Source organism: Pipistrellus hanaki, assembly GCF_964339955.1.
Source record: "Pipistrellus hanaki genome assembly, chromosome: 5".
NCBI classification, from domain to species: domain Eukaryota; kingdom Metazoa; phylum Chordata; class Mammalia; order Chiroptera; family Vespertilionidae; genus Pipistrellus; species Pipistrellus hanaki.
Genome location: NC_140507.1, coordinates 84344903 through 84367360, shown reverse-complemented (window position 1 = coordinate 84367360; position 22458 = coordinate 84344903). Strand labels below are relative to the sequence as shown.

Sequence of the window (22458 nt, the reverse complement as noted above, 5' to 3'; positions counted from 1 at the left end):
CGACTGCCCTGGGCTGGGGCGTGCCTGCCTGTGCTGTGCTTGCGTTGTGTACCAATAAACAAGCCGCCATGGCCCGAGAGCCCCGCCTCTCCTTGGACTCTGGGAGTGCGGGGAGGCAAATCGTAGTCACAGAGGAGCTCACCTGGGCATGCCCCCAGGGACAGGCTGCCGGGAATCGTCTCCAAGGGTGTCCCAAATCTTGCTGCAGGAAGCAGAGCCACATCTCCTGCTCGGAAGGGACTTCGGAGGTCATCTGGAGTTGCCCTGCATGTTGCAGAAGGGGAAACTGAGGCCTCTTAGGAGAGAATCTGTACCCATCTGGAGGCTTCACCAAGGTCCCTAGGTCCCCCATTTGGAGCCCTTCCCACTGCAGCGTCAGACCCAAATGCCAGTGAGTTCCACCCCCCGCCCCAGGCCCTGTCCCCTCCCCAGCAGGGCTCCTCTTTTGCAGATCTGAGTCACCTCGGTGTCTCTTATTATGGGCTTATTAAAATGATCCTCGGCTGGAGTGGAAAAGCTCCAGAAAAATGAGAGTCACCTCCCTGACACGGCCTGGCTCAGGGCCAATGAGCACGTGTCATCAAACCTCCTAACATTAGGAAGGAGGGCCCACTGTGTGTCGGGCATCTCGCCAGGTGGTTTCATACATCACCTTGTGTAGCCTTCACCATGGCTCTGTGCCGTATTCACATTTAACAGGTGAAGAAACTGAGACACAAGGAAGTTCAGAGGCTTGCCCATGGTTTACAGTCAGTAGATGACAATGGCCAGGATTGAATCAGACGCTGGCATCTTCTCATGTCACTGCCCTGTGTCCCCTATTGTGTGCCAGGGTCACCCGAGACGGTAAGACACAAGCAGGGCCGGCTCAGACACAGTGGTCCTGGCCAGGGTCTCCTCTGGCTGACCGAGGCCGGTCCTAATTCCTGAAAACACCAGGGGGGGGGCTGTGGAGTCGAAAATGCCCAGGAGGCTCATTTAAAGGGCTTGGGCAGCAGTGAGTGAGCACCAGGGTCTAGCTTTGCACCTCTGGGCAGGAGCCCCTGCCTCCCGCCAGGAGCCTAGGCGTTTCCAGTGCCCTCCAGAGGCGAGGCCCAGGCTTCAGTCTTCCTTTTGTGACTCCTCCTGGGTTTGTTAGGAGGGGAGCTTGGCTCCCAGCATCCTTTTAGTGGGAGTGCAGGTGGCCAGCGGAGGCAGGGTGGGTGGGCCTGGGGGGTGCCTGTGCAGGCTTCCTCCAGAGAGCTGCTCCTCCTTCCTCTCTCCAGATAGCTGCTCTCCGCCTGCCCGGTGCTGCCAGAGGTGCCCGTCAGACCACGCTGGGCCAGGGCATCTGGTTTAGTCTGCACAGAGGCCTGCATGGGAGAACACGCACCACACACACACACACACACACACACACACACACCCTCCTTAAGCTGGATTGGTTTAGAAGACAGCTTTGCTGGCCACGGAGAGCTGAAAGGTGAGGGACAAGCTTGGACTGCAGTTGCCTCTGTATACAGCGAGTTAGCCCTGCTCCAGGGCAGGGAGGGAGGAAAATGAGGTGGTGGCCACCAAGGGGCACCTCTGACAGCCAACACATACACATAACCACATGCACTAGCGCTCTGAACACACACGCACGCGCATGTGCACACACACACACACACACACATGCGCGCACACTCGCTCCGACATCTACTTCCCTGCCCAATCCTTCCTCCTGGGCCAGCATCTTTCTTTGAATCCTGGATGGAGTACAGCCCCCTTCACACTGTGCCTGCTCGGAGAGCCCTCACCGATTAATCTGGCTTCAGCATGTGTCTCTTTTCCATGTTGGGAAGAGAGGTGGCTGGCGTCCCTGGGACAGGGACAGGAGGGGACCATTCCCCGAAGTGGAGGGAGGCCTTCAGGAAGCTGAGCTGAGGTGATTGGCCATAAAACAGCTTGGCCACAGCATCTGGAGGAGATTGGAACCAGATGTTCCTGGGAGGGGGGCAGGGAGGCTGAGGGCTGGGAGGGGGCTGGAGCAGGCGAAGGGGGCTGGTCATCAGGAGGCTGGGTGAGGGGGCTCGTGGCTCTCTGGGGAGAACATCTGGCTGCCCTCTGCCCCAGTCCCCGTCAGGCACTACGAGTTTTTGCAAAATGGAGCAGCAGATCTTTTCCAGGACTCCAGAGTCAGCCCTGTGCATAGGGACAGTCAAGCACAGGGTGGGACTTGGGAGGTGCCTAGAAAGGCTAGCCAGAAATATGTCCCCTGCTCTGTGAGCCCTGCCTGGCTGTGGGTTAAGCATCGTCTTTTCTGACAGTAGTTCTGTGCTATGCTCCAGATGCCCAGCTAGAAACGTGTGGACCAGAAGTCTCCTTCTGTGATGGGAAAAGAGTGGTCCAGGAACCGGAAAACTGTCCCACGGAGGGAAGGAAAAAGAAGGCCCATTTACAGGCTGTCTTCAGAGGTTTCTCTCATTCCCTCCTCGAAGCCCTGTGAGGTGTCATCATCCTATGTGTCCAGATAAAGAACCCGGGGTTCAGAGTGGTGAAGTGACTCACCCAGGGGCACAAAGCCACCGAACGGTAGAGCTTGTGTTTGCATTCAAATTTGCTGGGAGGGGGAGGGGGGGTAGAATCAGAGAGGAAAAAGGAGCGAGGGGCAGTGCAAGTCCTCACTGCTGCTGGGGATCCCAGTGGCTTCAGGAGCCCGGCCCAGCCCTCCGGCTGCCTGGAGCCTGGGCCCTGGGTTTTCTCCTCGCCTGTGGCAGGAGATGTTTCTGGGCAAAGGCAACAGGCTCGGGGAGCAGAGGCCCGGAGAGGGGCAGCTGGCCAACGTCACAGGGCGAAGCATGGCAGAGCCAGGTCTGCTGACTGCCAGCTCGTGCTGTCATCCTGTCCTCCCTGGCCAGGGAGGTGCTCCCGGCAGAGGCGAGGGAAGCTCCAGGCAAGTGGCCATCTCAACCGGGTTACCAGGGCTGGGAGCACAGCCCGGGGCAGGTCCATCCTCGCTCTTTCCCTGGCCGTGCACTCAGGACCCAGGGAAACCAGGGTCCTCGGGGGGGCTTGGAGACAGGGGGAAGAGCAAGGGGGCCCTCCTCCTGCGTGGAACCACCTGAGTGGGTGGCGGCTGCACTGAAGCTGGTCTAGTTTAGAACCCGAAGCAGCAGAAGGTGAGGGGGAGCTGGGCCCTGAGAACACGTTAGGTTTGGGAGCATCGGCGTCCTGCAGGCAGCTCCTAGTGGCCTCCCCTGCCTGGTGGCAGCCTCTGAAGAAGGGCCCCGGGAAGACTGGAGAACCTGCCAGCCCGAGCCTCTGAGTCCTCATAGGGTCCGGATCTATGGTGGCGATGGTCTCGGGACTGGTGCCCAGGGTGGCTGCCGAGGGCCATCCTGAGCTGCCCCGGCTGTGGTGTTTATTCCGAAGCCCCGTTTGAGGTGGAGAACCAGGGACTCTGTGGCCTGAGCCCCACCGTCTAGACGGAGGCAGGATCCTGGTTCCCGCTGTACCTGTGGCTTGTGACCTGGGAGCGCGTCCTCTGAGCTTCAGAGGAACCCGGAGGGCTGGGGAAGGCCGCTGTGACCGCTGGCTCCCAATTTGGCCATGGAGGAGCTGATGCCAAGCTGGCTGGCAAAGTGTCTGGGTGAGATGCCCAGGCAGCCCCAACAGTTTGGGGGGCCTGCTCAGCCCTGTCCACCTGCAGTCAGGGCTGGAGGACAGGGCTGCAGCCTGACCGTGGGAGGGGGCGCTGTATGCACATCAGATTCTAGCAATGGGTCTGGTTCCCACTGCTGCTTAAAGGGCCAGTGCGGGGTGCACCATGCCATACTGCTTCCTGGGCATAGGTCCCTGCTCCCTGGGCATGGGTCCTTCTAGCTGGCACAACACCTGCCCTGCTATAGGGAGGAGCATGGAGCCAGTCAAAGAACGACAGCCCCACTGAAAAAGCCCTCAGGAGCCCTGGGGCCTGGAGCAGGCTGCTGGTCTCCCCGGAAGCTGAGGGTGGCAGCCTCAGTAGAAGAACCTGTGTTCTCCCTCGGTTCTTTCCCCCCTGAGATCCATGTAGAGACAAGGGAAAGAGAGAGAGAGAGAGAGAGAGAGAGAGAGAGAGAGAGAGAGAGAGAGAGAGAGAGACTCCTTTGAAGGGAAGGAGCAGGGTTAGGGTTTCTCTCCCCCGGCCTCAGGGAGACAGGTCTGCGTCTCTGGGCTGGCTGGGAGGGAGGCAATGGCAGGAAGGAGGAGGCCAGACAAGACACAACCTCGAGTCGCTGTGGGCGAGGGGGCCGGAGCTGGGATGTTTGCTCAGCGTCTGGCTCTTGTCTCCATGACAGAGGACCCACGCCTGACCTTCAGGACGGCAGGCAGGCTCTGGGGCTGGCTAACGGGTCTGCCCCGGCGGATGCCAGCTTCCTGGCTCCCGGCGAGGCTCCCTCGCTGGGCACCCGCGCAGCCCGCCCACCCCTTTCTCAGACACAGAGACGGAAAGCCCAGATGGACACCGGGTGGACAAACACACGCGTCTCCCCTTCTGCATGCCTCCTCCCGCCCCGCCAAAGAGCCTTTCACAGAACGTTCCACCCCTCCCGCTGTGTGGGAGGGAGGGCTGTGCAGTGTGTGCATGTGGTGCGCCCGCCCGCGGACTGACGTGTGCGAGGCGGCTGTGTGTTTGTGTGTGCCCAAGTGTGAAATCACACCCTCAGGGGTCCTAAATAGAAGGGAGGAAGGGCAGCCAGGGAGGCCAGATGTCCTGGCCGCTCCGGCAAGCCCGCACATCTGGAACGAGGCGCCCCCACCCCCGCCCACCATGTCCCAGGCAGCACTTGGCACAGGACACTGGCTGTAACACTTTCGGTTTATTGGCTGGGATGCCCCGGTGTGGCCGACCAGCCGCTGGGCCTGAGGGAAGCCCTGTCACCTTCCCCACCCTTCCCCTGCATCCCCCCACTGTGCTCCCGGGGGGCACGTACGGAAACTCATGCCCCAGGACACAGTGGGAAGTGGGGGCTCAAAATAAAACCACGTGAGGCTGGGGAAGGGCCGGGACACGTATATTACAATGAAGATATGCACCAGCTATACACGATCCAGCACGCAGAGGTGGGCAGGACGGGCTGGAGGGTCCTGCAGACAGGCCCTCCCCCCGCTGGCCGGTCCCCCACGGAGGAATGGCCACTTCAAGTGTCTCAGTGAAAGCTCTGGCTCCCTGGCCCTGGGCCCTTGCTCTGGTAGGGCCAGGGGCGGGGGAGGGATCTGGGGAAGTGGCTCGTGAAGGAGTCCAAGTCCCTGCCTCCTGAGGTCAGCCTCATCCAGACCATCGGGGGGTGGGGACGGGGTGCCCCCACTGTCTGGTCCAGGTGACTGGGGGCAGCGGGCCTGGTGTCCCCACCTGTCCCCGCCAACGTGCGAGGGCAGCGGTCACTTCCTGCTGTGCAGCGTGTCCTGGAACTTGGTGCTGGTGTAGCGCAGGTGGAAGCCCTTTTTGGTGATGGTGTCGTCGGAGTGGAACCGCACCAGGACAGAGTCTCCGGCCGAGTACACCTCCTCAGGGGGCTGGCAGAGGAAGGGGACGTGTGTGAGGCCGAGGACCGGCCAGGGCTGCGGTTTTCGGTCCCGAAGGCCCCCCGTTCTATGGAAGGCAGGCTCCCTGACCCCTTGAGGCAGGTGACTCCCCCAGCGGCCGTTTAAGGGGCGTGGGGGGGGGGAGGGCGGGCGGGGAGAAAGCAGAGGGCAGGGGAGCTCGTCTTAAGTCCGGAGTAAAATGTCCCTTCTCAGCCCGGCTCTGTTACTAACTAGTTCGTGGTGAAGTTCAAGCAGCGCGCTCCCTTTCTGGACCTTGCTTCTCTCGAGTCCAAACAAGACCAAAGGCTATCTGCTCCCTAAGCCTAGAAGGTCTGGGGGAGGGGGCACAGGAGCAGGTGGCTGGGAGGGGTCTGCAAAGGAAGCAGAGCCTCCGAGTGGCTGCCTTCTCGCTGTCCCAGCAGTCTCTTGGAGAAGAGAGGACAGCTGGCTCCTCCAGACCTGCTCTGCCAACCCCGGCCTCCCCTCCCCCCGTTCTGGCCATGGTCAACTCCAGATGATGCCCCTTCCCAGGCTCCTGCACCCCCTCCCTCACCTCTGCACCGGCTCTCAGCGTGAGAGCCACCCCTGAAGCATCAGCACCCAGATGCCCTGCCCTGGCGGCGGAGAAAGGACCATTTCTTAGAACCTCAGGGACATTTCTGGCAGCCATGCCAGGAAGCCCTGATGGCACTGGGTTCCTCCCCTAGGTCCCCACCTGCTCGCTTCAGTCCGATGGAAGTCTCTGGAAGAAGCCACCTAGGGCCCCCGAAAGTGCCAGATCAAGGAAGTTACAAAGGGCAAAGGGTAGGAGGGGTGCCAGCTCGGCAGCGCAGGTACTCCCGAGCCTCTGAGCGGGGCAGAAAACGGGACTGTGTGCCCCGCTTCCCGCTCCACCTCCCCACTCCTCACCCGGCCCAGCCCTTGCCATGCCACAGGCGGGAGCTCTCTCTAAAGCAGATTCGCCACAATGATGGGTCCAGCGGCTGCTCCAGCTCCGGGAAACTTCCCCTTTCCTGGGGCGCCCAGGTGGCCTGAGCAGGGCCCTGAGAGGCAGGGACCAGGGGGTGATGGGAGGAGGACGGTCTGGGCATGTGCATGAGGTGGATGCATGTGCAAATGGGTGTGTGTGTATGGGGGGGGGGGGAAGGGCAGAGAAAAACAGTGTTCTCTGAAGGAGGACACGATGTTTTTAAAAAAGGAGGAGGAGCCACAGGCTCTGGCCAGGAGGAAAATAGAGCCACCTTTGGTTTTCCTGTGGCCTCAGTAAAAACCCTGTCGAGCCACCGCCTCTGACAAGACCAGGAAGTGGCGCTCAGGGCCAGCTTGCACAGCAGCACCCCCAGCTCGGGAACCTCTGGCCTCTCACCCAGAAGGGAAGCTGGCCACGCGGAGAGGAGGGTGTTTTCGTGGCTCAGCCAGAACGGCTGGTCAGCACCGCTCGGCTTAGGCGCTGGCCCCTGGCGCTGGCCCCCACCTCTGAGTCCCGGTGAGCTGCCTTGGGCTGGAGCAAGGGGATGGGGTTGGGGCACCCTCCTCCCCAGAGGCAACCTACGCTGGAGGCCCAGCCAAACTGGTGCTGGGAGGCTGGAGTCGGGGCAAGGCCCATCCCGGAGGCTGCAGGAACCTCTGTTTTGCCCTAAAAGGACCAGCTGTCCTGGGTGGGGTTGGCCCAGCGCAGGGCGGGCCTCTGTGATCAGCCACCCAGCAGGTCTCCGGGCTCTGGCCCAGGGCCAGTTATGCTGCCACCCACCATACCGGCACCCTGGGCCTGCAGAGGCCCTGGGCTGGCACTGGGCCTCTGGGTTGGGGCGAGGGTGGGACCTCACCCCGGAGCCACAGTAGCGCCCCAGCCTGGGGGCTGTGCTGTCGTAGCCATCAAAGAGCTCCATGTAGTCGTAGCCACAGTCCGTCTCCTCTTCGACCTCGAAGGTCTGGAACACGAGCTCCACCCCGTAGCCTTCCTCCGCCACGATGACCCACTCGCAGTCCACGCCCCCGGGGTAGTTGTTGTCGCCAAACTGGGCGTGGGAGTAGAGATCCTTGGACTTCACCTCGGCTCGCACCTGGCCTCCGCACTCTGTGGGGACAAGACGGGCCGTCACTCCCGGAGCTCCGCCTGGGCGGCAGGCCTGCCCTCACCACGCAGGCTTCCGGGCCGGCTGGAGGCCCCGGAGGCCACAGGGCTGGCGAGGGCTGGCTTTGGACCCGGCGCAGGACGTGGCCCAGACACACGGAGGCTGGGGGTGCACAGGGTGGGGCGGCTCAGAGCGGAGGCGCGGTGGAGGGCGTGCTTGTTGAGAGGGGACACGGCTAAGCCCCTCAGTTGACGGATGTCATGAAAGAATGTGGGCCCTGTGCTTCCAGAGATTCTATTCTGAAGAGAGGACAGGATCATCAGGGAAAACTCCCGATTTCTAAATGTTGGCTCACATTAAAAACAAAACAAAACAAAACACAGTGTGGGCCAAGCACTCTGACGGCCAGATGGGGCTCCGGGCTTCCAGTCTGTGACCCTGAGGCGGGAGGGGAGAGAGCATGCCGGGCAGGGCCACCCGCAGCTACTCCTCCTGTGCCCCTTCCCTGAGGGGTGGGATGGGGGTGGGGCCTGGGGCAGGGACTGAGTTGAGCGTATCAAGGGGGGACTGTGACACACCCACTCTGGAGCCTGCGAAGCCCCCCGTCCAGCACCCTGGGTCTGACGGACCTTCTAGGCCTCCCAAGACTGGCGTCCAGCCTTTCTCTGCAGCCAATGTCCCCGCGTCACTGCGGCCCTCACACATCCCTGTTCTGGCCGAGCTGCTAGCGCTTGTACCCGCTCAGAGCGGCCTGGGCTGGGCTGGGCTTGGGCTCCTCCCCGTGACCCACCAGCCACACCCTTATCGTGTTTTGTTTCCTGTTGTCATCACCTGCGCAGCCTGTCTCTCTCCGGGACGGCGAGCTTCCGGGGTGAGTGGGGTGAAGGGCTCAGGTCCGAGGCATAACCATTTGTCCCCTAGCTTTCTTGCTCACGACCAGAGCTCGGTCCATGGTTGTTAATAAGCAAACAAATGAACACAGAGTAAGCCTTTCAAGGGCTGAGATGTTTGTCTGCTTCACGTGTTTATGACCCGCACTTAGGATGCTGCCTCATATGTGTTACATGTTAGTAAGCAGGTATTGAATGAATGAAGAGTGCATCTGGGGACAAAGTCCAGGGTCCCAGCATTGGGAAACCTGGGGATTTCCTCCCCGACCCGGATTCCTACCCTGTCTCCTCACTGCTCTCTGAAGGGCCACCTCCATAGCCCCCAGTCAGGACCTCCTTCCCCTTCTTCCTCCTCTTCCTCCTCCTCCTCGCTGCTCCCTGGCCTCGTCCTCAGCACACACCGTCTCTCCAGCCAGGCCCAGGCTTGGCCTGTCTTGGACTTCACCTCTGTGCCCTCACAAGCTCTTTGTCAGCCCACCAGGCCGGGCCCGCCTTTGAGACCGGGATCAGCAGGTGCCCCCAGAACAAGCGCTGGCCCCGGGGCCTGGGGGCGGGCGTCCTCACCGGTGGAGTGGGACGCTTGGAAGCCCTTCCTCTGCACGGAGTTGTCGGAGTAGAAGCGCAGGAACATGCGGCTGCCCGTGGCCACGACCGGCTCGGGCTTCTTGCTGCCACAGAAGCGGCCCAGCACCGGGGCCTTGGCGTCCCGCCCGTCGTACACCTCCAGGTGGTCGTAGGCACACTCGGGCTGGGACTCAATGTCCATCTCCAGGAAGGTCTGGGGCGTGGGAGCAGAAGGACAGCGAGTTAGGAGTGTGGTGGGGGCCAGCGGCGTGGGCAGCAGGAGGGGCTCCAAACTCGGGCCTCCTGACCCCTGCTCACAGAGTCCGGGGCAGTGGCCACGGTTGGTGGATGGCAGTGAGGGGGGACTCAGGAAGGGGGCGATGGCAGGAACACCCCCAGTGTTGACACCAGCCTGGGCTTCTCGCAGGGTGGCAGCCCCTGTGGGCTCAGCCAGGCCAGCAGCCCGCAGCCTGCCCTGCTCTGGGCAGGGACTCTAAGTGCCCAGGGCTTTGGAGCTGACAGGAACGAGGAGGTGGCTTCGTGGCATGGGGGAGCAGGGCGCCTGTGCAGGCCGGGGTGCGGGCAGCTCACCAGCTTGACCCGGTGCCCAGGGGTGCTAGAGATGGCCCAGGTGCACTCCTTCTTGCTGGGATACTTGTCGGGCCAGTTGGGGCTGGTGATGGAGCCGCTGGTGGATGTCACCTTGTGGTCACAGCCGGCTGTGGGAGGTGGGTGGGTGAGGGGAAGGGAGTCATCAGGAACCCCAACGCCTCAATGCCCCTCGGAAGCCGGGAAGCCGCTCCCTCCCGCCTGCCTGCCTCCTTTCTCTTGCTGCCCCCATAAACACTGACTGCACGTCGATGGCTTGTTTCCACTGTGCCCATGCCCCCGGGAACCAAGCTGCCGGGTTCCAAGCACAGCCACCCTGGCAGCATCCCCGGCCCCGCCCTCACGGGCGCCCCGAGCAAACCCCTGGACCTGTGAGGCCCCCCGGCCACACCCTCTCTGCCCTCTGAGACGCTGGCCTCCTCTGACCGCCTGCCACGCCTCCACAGTCAGAGGAGACTTTGGCACCTGACTCAGTTCTCTCATCCCGCTCGCGCTCCCGCCATCCTCAGCGACGTCAAGGAACACCAGACGGTCCGCCCGACACCCTGGCCTCTCTGTGCCCGCCCTCAGCTCCACTGGCTCTTATCTCCGTCCTCCTGAGGCGCCCCTGCCGGTGACCTCACCCCAGCCTTTGCCATCGCCACCGCTGCTCCACGCGGCCCTCGCCACCCTCTCCGGGGCCCCTCCCATCTCCCAGGGCGCTCAGGCGCTCACTTTCCTGTCCCCGCTTCTTCAACTTTAGAGGCCGCCACGGCCCGATCCCTCCGGCTTCTCCCAATAACCCTCCTTGCTGACATCCTTCCCTGTCCAGCTGCCCGGCTGGTCACCAACACGCCATCCCGCTGAACCATCTTGGAAAACCCCATCCGTGGCCCCCCCCACCTCAGTGGGCCCCAAACCACTGGATTCTCTTGGATTTCTCCTTCACCAGCTCCCTCTCTCACCTCCTCAGCAGCGGCTCCAAGCCTTCAGCCCTCTGCTCAACTCCCAGCTCACCCCCTCACCTCCTGCCTCCCTGAGAAAGTCGGGGCCTCAACTATGAAGGACTTCAACCACCAGCCCTACCTGCAAACTCCCCTCCCCCGCACCTCCCCTTCCCCTCCTTCCCTGTCTCAGAGAAGGCGCCCCTCTTCTCTCCTTCTCTGTCCTGGGGACCCTGGCAGCACACATTTCCCAGCCTAGGAGCCTTCCCGAGCTGTGCCCATCCCACACCAGCCCTCCCACGGCCCAGCCTCTCTCCTTCTCTGCTCAGCCAGCCTTCAAGAAAGCTATCACCACCTCCTCACTGCTCGTGGCTCCTCCATCCCCTGCAGTCTGCTTTCTGCCTCTGAAAGCGTGGCCGCACAAACAAATTTAAAAGCCGGTGGGTGCTCGGGATTCATTGCCATCCAATCTCACAGGCCCCTCTAGGAAAGTGGGCAGAGGTAGACTGATGGGCTGGGAGGAGAAAGGGATGGGGGTGTGTGTGTGGGGGAGGAGGGGAGACGAGGCGGGGGGAGGGGAGCGAGGCAGGCTGAACAGCTGTGCCTAGTCAGAGGCTCAAGATGCCTGCACAGTCAGGAGGGCCTGGAGGAGAGCGACACCCTCGCAGGCCGGTGGAGGCAGGCGGAGCTCCTGGCTCTCCCAGTTGAGCGCCTCCGAGCTGTTTTGTTGCCCTTCTAGGACTTTCCTCGGCCGCTGGCACTGCCCTCCCCCATCCTCCCCGGGTCCTCACGCCCTCTACCATTTCCTTGCACACCAGCTAGACTGCAGTCTCCTGGGCAGCAGGGGCTACAGAAGCCTGGGCAGCGCTGTACCCGCAGGGGGTGCCCTCTGCTGGATCTGTAATTAGCCCATCCTTGAAGGGAGTAAGGAACCAGGCGCTTCTAAAGCGAATCAGAGCTACTGCGTACCGGCCACCTTCCCACGAATTTGAAACCCTCCCCTGCTATTTCGTTGATGCTGATGGTGAGGGCTCTTTTTCATAAGAAGGTGCAAAGATAAAAACGCGGTCTGACAACATCAGCATCGGGTCCCCTCTCGCTAAGCAATGTAGGGGCTCCAGGAGTCAGGCCTTGGTATTTGGGGAGCCTGAGGTGGCCGGGTTGGAAGTCCCGGAGTGTCTGTCTGCTGGGCCACTGTCAGGTGCTCGGGTCCTGTTTGTTCTGGCCAGCAGTTTGTTTGCACCTTGGTTGTCCATCTATCAATGGTGAGACGTGGCCTTTGCCAGCCGCTGTGCTAAGTGCTCAAAGCAAGCTCTCTGGGCCTTAGTTCCCTGCAAAGCAGGTACCATTTTCAAAAACCATCTCACGGGGGAGGAAGCTGAAGCTCAGGGAGGTCAAATGACTCGCCCAAGGTCACACAGACATTCAGTGGCAAAGGCGAGTCTGCGTTGTGCTGGGGCAGTGGCCAGCAAACTCCTTAGTCCACAGAGCCACATATCAACAGCACAACGATTGAAATTTCTTTGGAGAGCCAACATTTTTAAACTTAAACTTCTTCTAACGCCACTTCTTTCAAAGAGACTCGCCCAGGCCGTGGTATTTTGTGGAAGAGCCACACTCAAGGGGCCAGGGAGCCGCATGTGGCTCAGGAGCTGGTTTGCCGACCACGGTGCTGGGGGATAGTAAGTCCTAACTGGCAGATGCCACAGTGGGATGCACGCCTCGGAGCGGGCCAGTGTTGTGTAGTGCCCAAAGGGGTGTCCGATCATGTCAAGGATGGCATGAGAGCTGTGTTCAATGCCTGTAGGGCTTCAGCTCCTGGGAGGCAGCGGCCCTGTTGGGAGTGTCCCTGGGGTCAGCAGTGTGACCCAAAACGGTGACATGCATGACTGTGCGGCGATGAGCCAGGGGCTGCCTGCATGAAGGCAAGTGCTGCTCCCTCTACCTGTCACCAGGAGCAAACCAAAGTACCGGCAGAGGAAGCCAGTGGCTCCAGGGCACACAGCTGGCTGGCTGACAGGACCTGGCCAGGCCGCCTGGCTCCAGTCTGTGCTCTTAACCGAGTCCCACCTCGCCTCTGCCAGAGGGAGGTCGTTACAAACAGAAGGACCTGGACATGGATTTGAGGAAGCACAAACTGGGAAAACAGCCCCAAAGGGAGCCTGGGGCAGCCGTGAGCTCTCTTTCCTGACACACACAAGGAGAGCCCGGAAGTGCATGTGGCTCGGATGTGGCTGGGGCTGGGGAGACCTGTGTGCCAGGCATGGGTGACATGAGGTGACCCCAGGAGCCGCTCAGCTCCTTGAGTCCAAAAACCGAGACCAGTGGTGAGGGCACCTCTGACCTCATTCTCCCCAGCCTTCGGTCCTTCCGGTCCAGGTGCTGCTGGCCTGGGAGGTGCCCGGCAGCCTGGCGCCGGCCCCGGCTCCCCTTACCTTCCTTGCAGTCGTGTTTGTTGTCGTGCAGGACGAAGCCGCTGCGGCACTGGCACTCGTAGCTGCCGAAGGTGTTGACGCAGTCTTGCTGACAGCCGCCGTTGTCCTTGGAGCACTCGTCCTTGTCTGCAGGGGGGCAAACAAGGGCAGACCCCGGGTCTGTGCGGGGCTGAGGTCCGGGCGGTCACCCCAGGGGAAGCGGGAGGCCTGGCCGGGCTCCCTCCCCCCCGGGGAGCTGGGTGGGCAGGGGTGAGAGTTCAAGGCGATGACAAGGTCTGGCTGTGGGGAGAGAAAGTAGAAGTGGGGCGGAGGGAGGGCTGGGTCTGGAGCTGACCAGCATGGGAACCCTCGACCATTACCTGCTTACTGGACAGACGGACAAGTGGAAAAACAGACACACGGACAAGCAGACTGCAAGAGAAAGGAGCAGGACGCAGGGGTCCCTTTTTTACTTCACAACAGGAAATGTCACAGACACCATCAACATGGGAGGGTGTGGGGATGGGAAGGTCCCCTGTCCATGTGAGGGGGACCCGGGGAGGAGAGCACCAGTTCTGTCCGGCCAGAGGGAGGCAGGCCGGAGTGGCAGAGCAGAGGTGGGGGTGGGCGGCACGGGAGCCCCCATCCCATTCTGTCCAAGGTGAGGTTCCTGAGTAACAAAGGGTCCGGGAGGCCTGGGAGGCCTCACTGGGGGGTCCGGTTTCTTTTCTGTACTCGGAATTTGAGCTGGTGGGGTCGTCCCCGAGGGGGCTGCAGAGCCGGCCTCTTTTCTGAAACGAGAGAGAGAAGGAGAAAAGGGACCGAGGGGATGGAGGGGTGGAGGGCAGGGATCAGACAGGGAGAGCAATGAACACCAGACCCGGGGCCTCGAGGCAGAGCCGCGGGGCAGGCAGAAGGCAAGGGGCACACACATGCAGGAGGCCATGTCTGCGCAGCCAGGGCACCGAGGGGCGGCAGGGGGAGGAGCACAGCGACGGGATGGATGGGTGGATGGGTGGGTGGGTGGATGGATGGATGGATGGATGGTTGGGGAGAAAGCCTGTGGCAGGGAGAAGGCCTGCAGGGCTAGGCACAAGGCCTGTGCACTGGGGGAGAGAAACAGCCTCAGGCAGAGGGGCTCATTCCAAGGAAGTGGGGGTTCAGGGAGAGCTCTGCTCTCTCACGCTGGATGCTGCAGCTACAGAGCATGTCAGACACACACTCACACCCACAGGCTCCCCTCGTGATGTACTGTTGTCCCAACATGGCAGTACAGGTACTGACCCACAGGGTCAGCCTATGTGTGCGCAGCATACACCTCACACACAAACACACAGGCAGACAGATATCACACACGCACACATTATCAGCCATCCACCCATCTGTGTACACGTGCACACAGAGATACACACTCAAGGGTGCTTACTGACAGACACACGGTAACAGAGGCATGTGTCTGTCACATCCACATGTTCCCGTCCGTCCGTGGTCACTCTTGGGACCATGTGCCTGGCTCCGAGGCAGGCACTCAGGAAGGAGTGTGGATGGATCGAATGGGCACCCAGAGCTTCAGAGATGAACCCAAGGTAGAAAAATGCCTGTTGGCATTCACACGCCTGGGGGAGCCCTGTCTCCCTCAGGAGAGGGGCCTGGGGGCTGGAGCCCGTGCTCCCAGGACCTGCTCCTCCAATCCGTTCTCAGATGGGCCAGACCCCTTGGGGCCTGCAGGAAGCCAAGGCCAAGAGGTGGAGTCTCTTCGAAGAGCTCCTTCTCAGTTAGATCCTCCCTGAGACTCTGACGGAGGGCCTGCGGAAGCTGCCTTTGCATAAGCCCCACAGGAAAGTGGGGGTGATGGAGACCCGCTGACCATTATGGGTGTCACTGAGGAACTCACCGGGGACTATGCTGGGCGCTCACGGACTGAGCCAAGATTTCCCTGAAATGTTTTGACCACGCCTTCCTCGTATTTGCAACCCAAATACCTAGTATAAAGCCTGGCGGATAGTAGGGATAAAAAACACTTGCCCAATGAATGAGTGAGTAAGTGAATGGCTGAATGAATGAATGAGTGAATAAGAGAAAAGTGAATCCCAAGGAAGACCTGCTCTCGCATCCTTGGGTAGGGCCCTGGCATGGTGGAGTGGGGGTGGGCAGCCTCCCCTCGAAGCCAGGGGGGCAGACTGCAGGAGGGGCAGGAGCAGGGGGAGGGGAGTGGACATGGGCCCAGACAAGAAGATGGCACTCACCCTCCAGTGCCAAATGCCCCGGAAGGTGGCTGAGATCAGACTGAAGTTCTTCAGGCTTTTTCTTCTCCTTCTTGGCTTAGAGTCTCCTCGCTCGGTGTCCCAAAAGTCCAAAGAGCCCCCCTCCTGGGGGGCCAGAGTCAGATGCCCCATGCCCCGAGGGCTGGACCTTGATGCCCACTGGTGAAGGTCCTTTGCAGGTTTCTTGTGCGATGGGGCTCTACGCGTGCCTGTGTGTGTGTGTGTGTGTGTGTGTGTGTGTGGGCGACTCTGTGCGGGACTGAGGGTGGGTGGGCACAGTGCCATGCCAGGGCGGGGCAGTAACCATGGGTGGAGAGCCCTGGGCTCTAGGCCTGACAGATGTGGTATCAGTCCCCTTCCCCCTCCACGATGGAGCGACAGAAGGGCAGGAAGAGACGAGAGTAAGCAGGTAATGGTTTCCCCGGGGGCCAAGCCCACACCTGAGCGGGTGTCATGTCCCCTCAGCCCTCTGGTGAGCATCTGGTAGGCATTCCAGGGGGGCGCAGGGAAGATAGGGGTTTGCACTGAAAGAGGAGGGTCTCAGCAAGCCAGGGGCAGGGACTAAGGGCACTTTAAGCAAAGCGGGGAGGCCGGCGGTGCCAAGCAGGGAACCAGTGCACAGGGGCCGTGCATGGCATCCAGGTGGGGCAGGCAGGGGTGCAGGGCGGCCACAGTGGGGCTGGAGGATGCAGGACCCTGGGCAAAGGAGGGGAGAAGGAAGGCGGCAGCGTGGACAGGCCGTGGGCTTCCTGCCTTCCTGCCGCCCCGTGCCCCCCCCACCACCACCAGGTGCTCTGGGGGTGAGGATCCCCGAGCTGTCCCCCCACAAAGCCCGCCCCCTGCCCTGCCCTGGCTGTGCCCCAGGTCCTACGTGCTACCTCCCAGCCTGGCCCCGGAGTCCAGGACAGAGGGCTTAAGGAAACAGGGAGAGGTCGCCTGGGACCCCTGGAGGTCAAGCTCAGAGGCTGTGACGACCTTTTAGGTCACCTGAGGATGGGGCCACCGAGGGGACTCAACCCCAAGGCAATGTTCAATAAACTAACTAAATATAAATAGATAGTAAATAAGTAAACACAACAATATAATAAATAAATTTAAATGAATAATTCATCAAATAAGATAAAATAAATGCTGGTTGGACCTGAGTCCCTGACCTGCAGGCCGAGGGGCAGACAGGCTTTGGTGCCGGAGGGAGGCAGGCTCCTTCCTAGGCATGGACCCATCTGGAGCCTGCAGGCCTGGTTAGTAGACTGGCTACAGCCACCCGGACCATGCCGGTGCCCTCCTGCTCTCTGCACGCAGCTCCTGTGCTCCAGCCTCACTGAACCGCCTGTCCCCAGGGCCGGCCCACTCTGACCCCTGGCGCACCCTCTCCCTTCATTTCTGCATCTCTGTGTCCTGCCTGGCCTCGGGTCAGCCTCCATAGAACCCTGAGGGCTCTGGGATAATGGGGTTCAGGGCGGAGGGGCTGGCCCAGCGGTGGAGGGCCGGTGTGGGAGCAGGGACAGACCCTGCTGCAGGCACCGGCAGGAAGCGAGAGCGCGGCAGGGGGCCGGGGAGTCCAGGTTACCTGAGAAGAAGTGGGCCTTGAAGCCCTTTTTGGAGACGGTGTTGTCGGACTTGAACTCCACGCGCATGTTGTTGTACTGGGAGGTGATGACCTCGGGCTTCTCAGAGCCACAGAACTTGCCGTGCAGCTTGGAGTCGGCCGTGAGCCCGCTGCGCACCTCCACGAAGTCGTACTTGCACACCTGCGGGGCAGCGCGGCTCCAGGCCCACCTCCGCCAGGCAGCCTCTCCTGACCACCCGGCCCCGGGGCCCTCCTGTCCTGTGGGTCCTTTCTCCTGCAGGTACCTGCTTCACCAAACCTAACGATTCAACTCGGTGCCACCCTGCTGCCCTCCGATGGACTCAGCCCTGCCTCACTCACTCCACAGGCTTCCGGACCCCATTTCCTTTTTCCCACATGCCATGGGCTCCGGGATCTTCCCACCTTGCCTGAGCGGCCCCTGCTTCCCTGAATCCCTCTCCCCTTGATCTCTAAACGCATAATAATCTGGCCACTCAGTGTATATCCTATATGATAAAAGGCTAATATGCAAACTGTCCCCTTGACCAGGAGTTTGACCAGCAGTCAGGCCAGCCAACTGCCCATGTCCCCTCCCCTGGCCAGGCTGGCCAGACCCCACCCATGCACGAATTCATGCACCGGGCCTCTAATAATCTGGCCACTCGGTGTGTTTGTTTCCGAGGGCGGGAAGCGGGCCTCGCGCCGAGCTCCCACGCCTCAGACCTTCCGGCGTCTCCTCAGCCCAGGCAGCACTTACGTCGTTGCCCTCGGTCTCGAAGAAGTCGAACTGCAGGGAGATACGGTACTGGGTGGGGGCCACCAACTGCCAGATGCAGTTTTTGTTCGGCGGGTACTCCTTGGGCCAGCCCGGGCTGGTGATAGAGCCGTTGAGCTTGGTGAGGAATCCGCCACAGGCAGCTGGGGGCACAAGGGAGTGGCATCATCCTCCAGGAGTCCCCGCTCTAGGGAAGGGCACCCGACGTGAGCTGGGGTGCATTAAGGGTCAGGTGGGAGCCTCGGTCTGGTCTCTCCAGGACAGGGGGAAGGAGGCACGGAGTGGGGTCAGGGCAAGGGGCTCAAGGAAGGCAGTGTCGGTGGGCAGTGAGGGCCGGGAGGAACCGGGCGGGGCTGCCCAGAGGTGAGCAGGGAGGAGCCACTCAGCGAGGCCAGGCTGAGCTGGAGCCCGTGAGCGTGCACAGGGAGAGGCTGAGACACAGTGCCTGCCCTAGAGCAGGGTTTCCAAATCGAGGGTCACGACCTTCCCGTGGGTGATGAAATCAATCAGCAGGTCAAGATAAGCACTTAAAACACATAATAAGAATGAAAAAACAAACAAACAAACAAAAAAAACCCACAACAACACAAAAACCAGAGTACATCAGCCCTGGTCACAGCGTGTTCCGGGGACTGAATTATGAAATGTATTCCTTATGCCCGATGGTGAAGACACTTCCAGGGAGTCCGCGCTGTTCCTGGAATGGTCCCGTCCGACGGTCCCGCCCGGGGCACAGGGGATCTGGCTGGACGGCTGGGGTGGGGGAGGGGCGGTCTGGGGACTCTCACCTTCACAGCGGCGCTTGTCGGGGGCCAGCTCGTACCCGGGGTCGCAGCTGCACTTGTAGCTGCCCAGGGTGTTGAGGCAGCGCTGCTCACAGCCCCCACGGTTGGGCCGCGAGCACTCGTCCACTTCTGCGGGTAGGGAGGAACGGGGATCAGTGACTCCCGGGCAAGAAGGGTCCCTCCTGCCGGAAGCTGGTTTGGCTCAGTGGATAGAGCGTCGGCCTGCGGACTGAGGGTTCCCAGGTTCGATTCCGGTCAAGGGCATGTACCTTGGCTGTGGGCACATCCCCGGTAGGATGTGTGCAGGAGGCAGCTGGTGGATGTTTCTCTCTCATCGTATTTCTAGCTCTCTATCCCTCTTCCTTCCTCTCTGTAAAAAAATCAATAAAATATATTTTAAAAAAAATAAAATAAAAATAAAAAGGAAGGGTCCCTCCTCCTCCTTCTGCTTGAGAGTCACGCCCAGGGTCCTGAGGCTTCCCGTGACGGCCGCAGCCCCATTCTACAGCGGGCAGTAGGTCATGAGCCACTCCGCTGGGAGGCAGCTCTCCATGGCTGCACCCAGCTCTCCATGGCTGCTCAGGACCCACTCAGTCCCCAGGGGGTACCTCTCATGAGAGCCCCAAAGGGGCGGGCAGTACCCGGAAGCAGGGGCAGGAGGACCTCACAGAGGCTTTTCTCTGGCCACACCATTTACGGGTGCCTCCCGCAGAACACCCTGCCCAAGGTCACATGGACACCTCCTCCTCGCTGCCCTGCTTCCTCCCCGAGCTCCATGGTGCTTCCTGCCTCTCGGCCTCCTCTGCACTCGGCACAGACTTCCGGGTGTCAAGACAACTCCTGGATTGTCATTTCAAGTCATAGTCGGGTCAGCTGCTTTTACGTAACCCTGTCATTTACTCAAAGAGGTATGCAGCCCTAACCGGCTTGGCTCAGTGGGTAGAGCTTTGGCCTGCGGACTCAAGGGTCCCAGGTTCGATTCCGGGCATCGTTGCGGGCACATCCCCAGTTGGGGGTGTGCAGGAAGCAGCTGATAGATGTTTCTCTCTCATCGATGTTTCTGAGTCTCTCTCCCTTCCTCTCCTCTCTGTAAAAAATCAATGAAATATATATTTTTTAAAAAGAGGTATGCAGTTTTTCAGAGGGGCTGACCTACACTCCCCATCTAGGCCATACATTCAAGGGCAGGGCGCTAGGTCTAGGGGTCCCTCACAGTCTTTGTGTTGAATGAGTGAATGAAGAAGGAATGACGTCCTCACAGCACTTCCACAATAGCCAAGATGTAATAGCCTCCCTCCCTCTATAGACTAGAGGCCCATCAGCAACTGTGCCTGGGGTCAGCCATATGGTATTGTTCACATGCTGAGAGTTCTTACCAAATAAAGATTTTTTTAAAAATTAAAAAGGAAGAATGGAGAAGACGGATTGGCTGTGGAAGTGGGAGGGGGGCGGGACCGGGGAAGGTGGCACCTTTGAAAAAGTTGACGGCAAAGCCGGCTTTGTTAATGGACCCGTCGGAGACGAACTTGAGCCAGAGGCGGCTGGATGTGCTCTTGATGTCGTCGGGCTTCTCGTAGCCGCAGTAGCGCCCGATGAGGGTGCTGCTCTCGCTGTGCCCGTCGCGCACCTCCAGGTAGTCGTAGGCGCAGCTGTCGTGACGCTCAATCTGGGGGTCAGGGGCTCCGTCAGCGGGGGGGCTCTGGGCGCCAGCACCCAGCACCCGGAGCCCGTGGAGAGGTGGGCCGTCCCTGGGTGCTACGGGGGCGTGACAGGCTCACCGGGGGCGCTGACCCACCTCGAAGGACTGGAAGGTGAGGCCCACGTGGAAGCCCTCGGACACCTGGATCCGCCAGATGCAGACTTTGCTGGGCCGGTAATCGTCGGGGTAATTGGGCGACTGGATGTGGCCGTTGTCCTTTTTCACATCGCCCCCGCAGATGGCTTGGGGGACACCGTGTTAGGTGGGGGGAAAGGGAGGAGAGTGAGAATGTTCTGCCTTGCTCCGGAGTCCTTCTCCCCCTCCTCGGGCCCTTCCCACACCCCTCCAGCTTCCCAGTGCCCTCCTTCCCACCCCAGCCAATCCCATGGGATCTCTCCTGGTGCCCCACATATCTGGCCACCCCTCCGCACCCCATTTTCGTCCTCAGTACCTTCATAGACGGCAAAGAAGCCCTTCCCGACCCAGTTGCTGCTGCTTCGGAATTCCACCCAGAGGCGGCTGTCGGTGGAGACGATGGGCTCGGGGAGTTTGCCCCCGCAGAAGCGGCCTGTGAAGACGGTGTGGGCGGAGGGGCAGTGAGGCCCGACCGAGTCCCCCTCTCCTTCTCACCCCAGCCTGCCGCTCCGGAAGCCTCCCCTCTCTGAGGGACTCGGCGGCTTGAGCTCCGGTCTGCCCTGGGCATTCCCAAGACCACATACTCTCCAGTGGGCTGTGTCTGGTCCAAGGTCTAGTCTGGCCTTGAAGGGCCAGAGAGAGACCTTCTAGAGCAGTGGTCGCCGACCTGTCGGACCTCACGGACCACCAGGTGGCGACCGTTGTTCGAGTGCAGTGGTCGGCAAACTCCTTAGTCCACAGAGCCAAATATCAACAGCACAACGACTGAAATTCCTTTGGAGAGCCCAATTTTTTAAACTTAAACTTCTTCTCATGCCACTTCTTCAAAATCGACTCGCCCAGGCCGTGGTATTTTGTGGAAGAGCCACACTCAAGGGGCCAAAGAGCCACACGTGGCTCTCGAGCCGCGATTTGCAGACCATGGTTCTAGAGGATTTCACACACTTAAGGGATAGGATAGGATTCTTTTTATGGGAGGAAAGGTGATTCCTCACAATAACCAACTGTACACGTGTTTTATTTACACTTTTTTGTTTCTTTTTTCCTTTTTTTCTTATCGTGACTTCCCCCTCCCAATATTTACGTTTTCTAAAAAGCATATTACCATTGATCTCCATGTAAAAAATAACCGAGAACCAAAACAGTTTTCCTCATACGTGATAAAACGTGGCATTTGATTCCACGCAGGCATTGCCGCAGGACCCCAGATCAATCCCAGAATCCAGAGGCTGGTTTGGAGAATGTTCCCTTTGAAATAAAACCCGACAAGAACCCCCGCCCCGAAGCGGATGAGGCTGTCCATCTGTGGGATTCTTCATGGGCAAGGATCAAGCAGGGATCTTCCTGGTAACTGGGTGTTTCCCAGCTTTCAGCGAGGGACCGAGGGCGTTGAACTAGGAATGTAAGTTATGAAAACAAACTGCAGTCTTGGAGACGCTCAGATGTCTGCAGGACAATGTGTCGTAAGAACAGCTGCTTTAGGTAATGAATTAAGAACCTTCCAGCGTCAGAGCCGGGAGGTGGGGGTGGGGGTGATGGTAAGCAGGGATTTGTCAGCCTGCTGGAGGCACGGGCTGTGGGACAAAGGTCCCAATGCTAACAAAGGGCCCGGCCACACTGGAGAACAAATCACACAGCTCCTCAGGCTGGGCGCCAATAACTATGCCTCTCTCCAGCCTAACTCTATGTTTGTTTGTTTATTTATTTTGGTTAGTCCTCACCCAAGGATATTTTTTCCATTGATTTCTAGAGAGAGAGAGGAGAAGGGAGGGGGAGAGACAGAGAGAGGACCATGGGTGTGAGATACATGGATTGGTTGCCTCTCACATGTGCCCTGACTGGGGATTAAGCCTGCAACCAAAGTACTCGCCCTTGACCAGGATCGAACCCTTCGGGCCGAGGGCTGATACTCTACCCACTGAGCTAAACCGGCTAGGGCTGACCTAACTCTACGTCTATCAGAGCACCTTCTGTTCTGCGGCACTGACCCACTCATTTCCTACTTACTCCTCCCCGCTCCAGGACAAAAGCACCCTATGCAAATGAGGGAGGGCCTCTGCCATGCGGGGTAGCCCTGGTGGTGTACGAGGCAGTGCCACGGGCACCTTCAGGCCGGACCTTGCGGACAAAGAAAACAAAGCCTCTGACATTGCCCAGGTGAGGAAGGGGGCCTGGGACTCGGGATGTGCAGAATAGCTTGTCCATTTCTGTCACCTCCGATGTTCTCCT

General features: G+C 60.3%; 1 protein-coding gene across 4 annotated transcripts in view; it reads right to left on the bottom strand.

Moving 5' to 3' along the window:
* Positions 1-4805: 4805 nt before the first annotated feature.
* The window catches only part of BMP1 (bone morphogenetic protein 1), a 41263-nt gene continuing 23610 nt past the window's right edge, over positions 4806-22458 (bottom strand). For 3 of the 4 annotated variants that reach the window (XM_084884439.1, XM_084884438.1, XM_084884440.1), the window contains 11 exons: positions 20546-20662; positions 20191-20336; positions 19866-20061; positions 18399-18524; positions 17593-17753; positions 16836-17016; positions 13023-13148; positions 9647-9774; positions 9056-9269; positions 7353-7603; positions 4806-5517 (listed from right to left, as the gene is read on the bottom strand). In XM_084884439.1, coding sequence (XP_084740565.1) covers positions 5383-5517; positions 7353-7603; positions 9056-9269; positions 9647-9774; positions 13023-13148; positions 16836-17016; positions 17593-17753; positions 18399-18524; positions 19866-20061; positions 20191-20336; positions 20546-20662 — 1781 coding nt within the window. In that variant the 3' untranslated portion in view covers positions 4806-5382. Of the gene's footprint in view, positions 5518-7352; positions 7604-9055; positions 9270-9646; positions 9775-13022; positions 13793-16835; positions 17017-17592; positions 17754-18398; positions 18525-19865; positions 20062-20190; positions 20337-20545; positions 20663-22458 lie in introns of all 4 variants that reach the window. The other variant, XR_014795068.1, reaches the window with a different exon arrangement.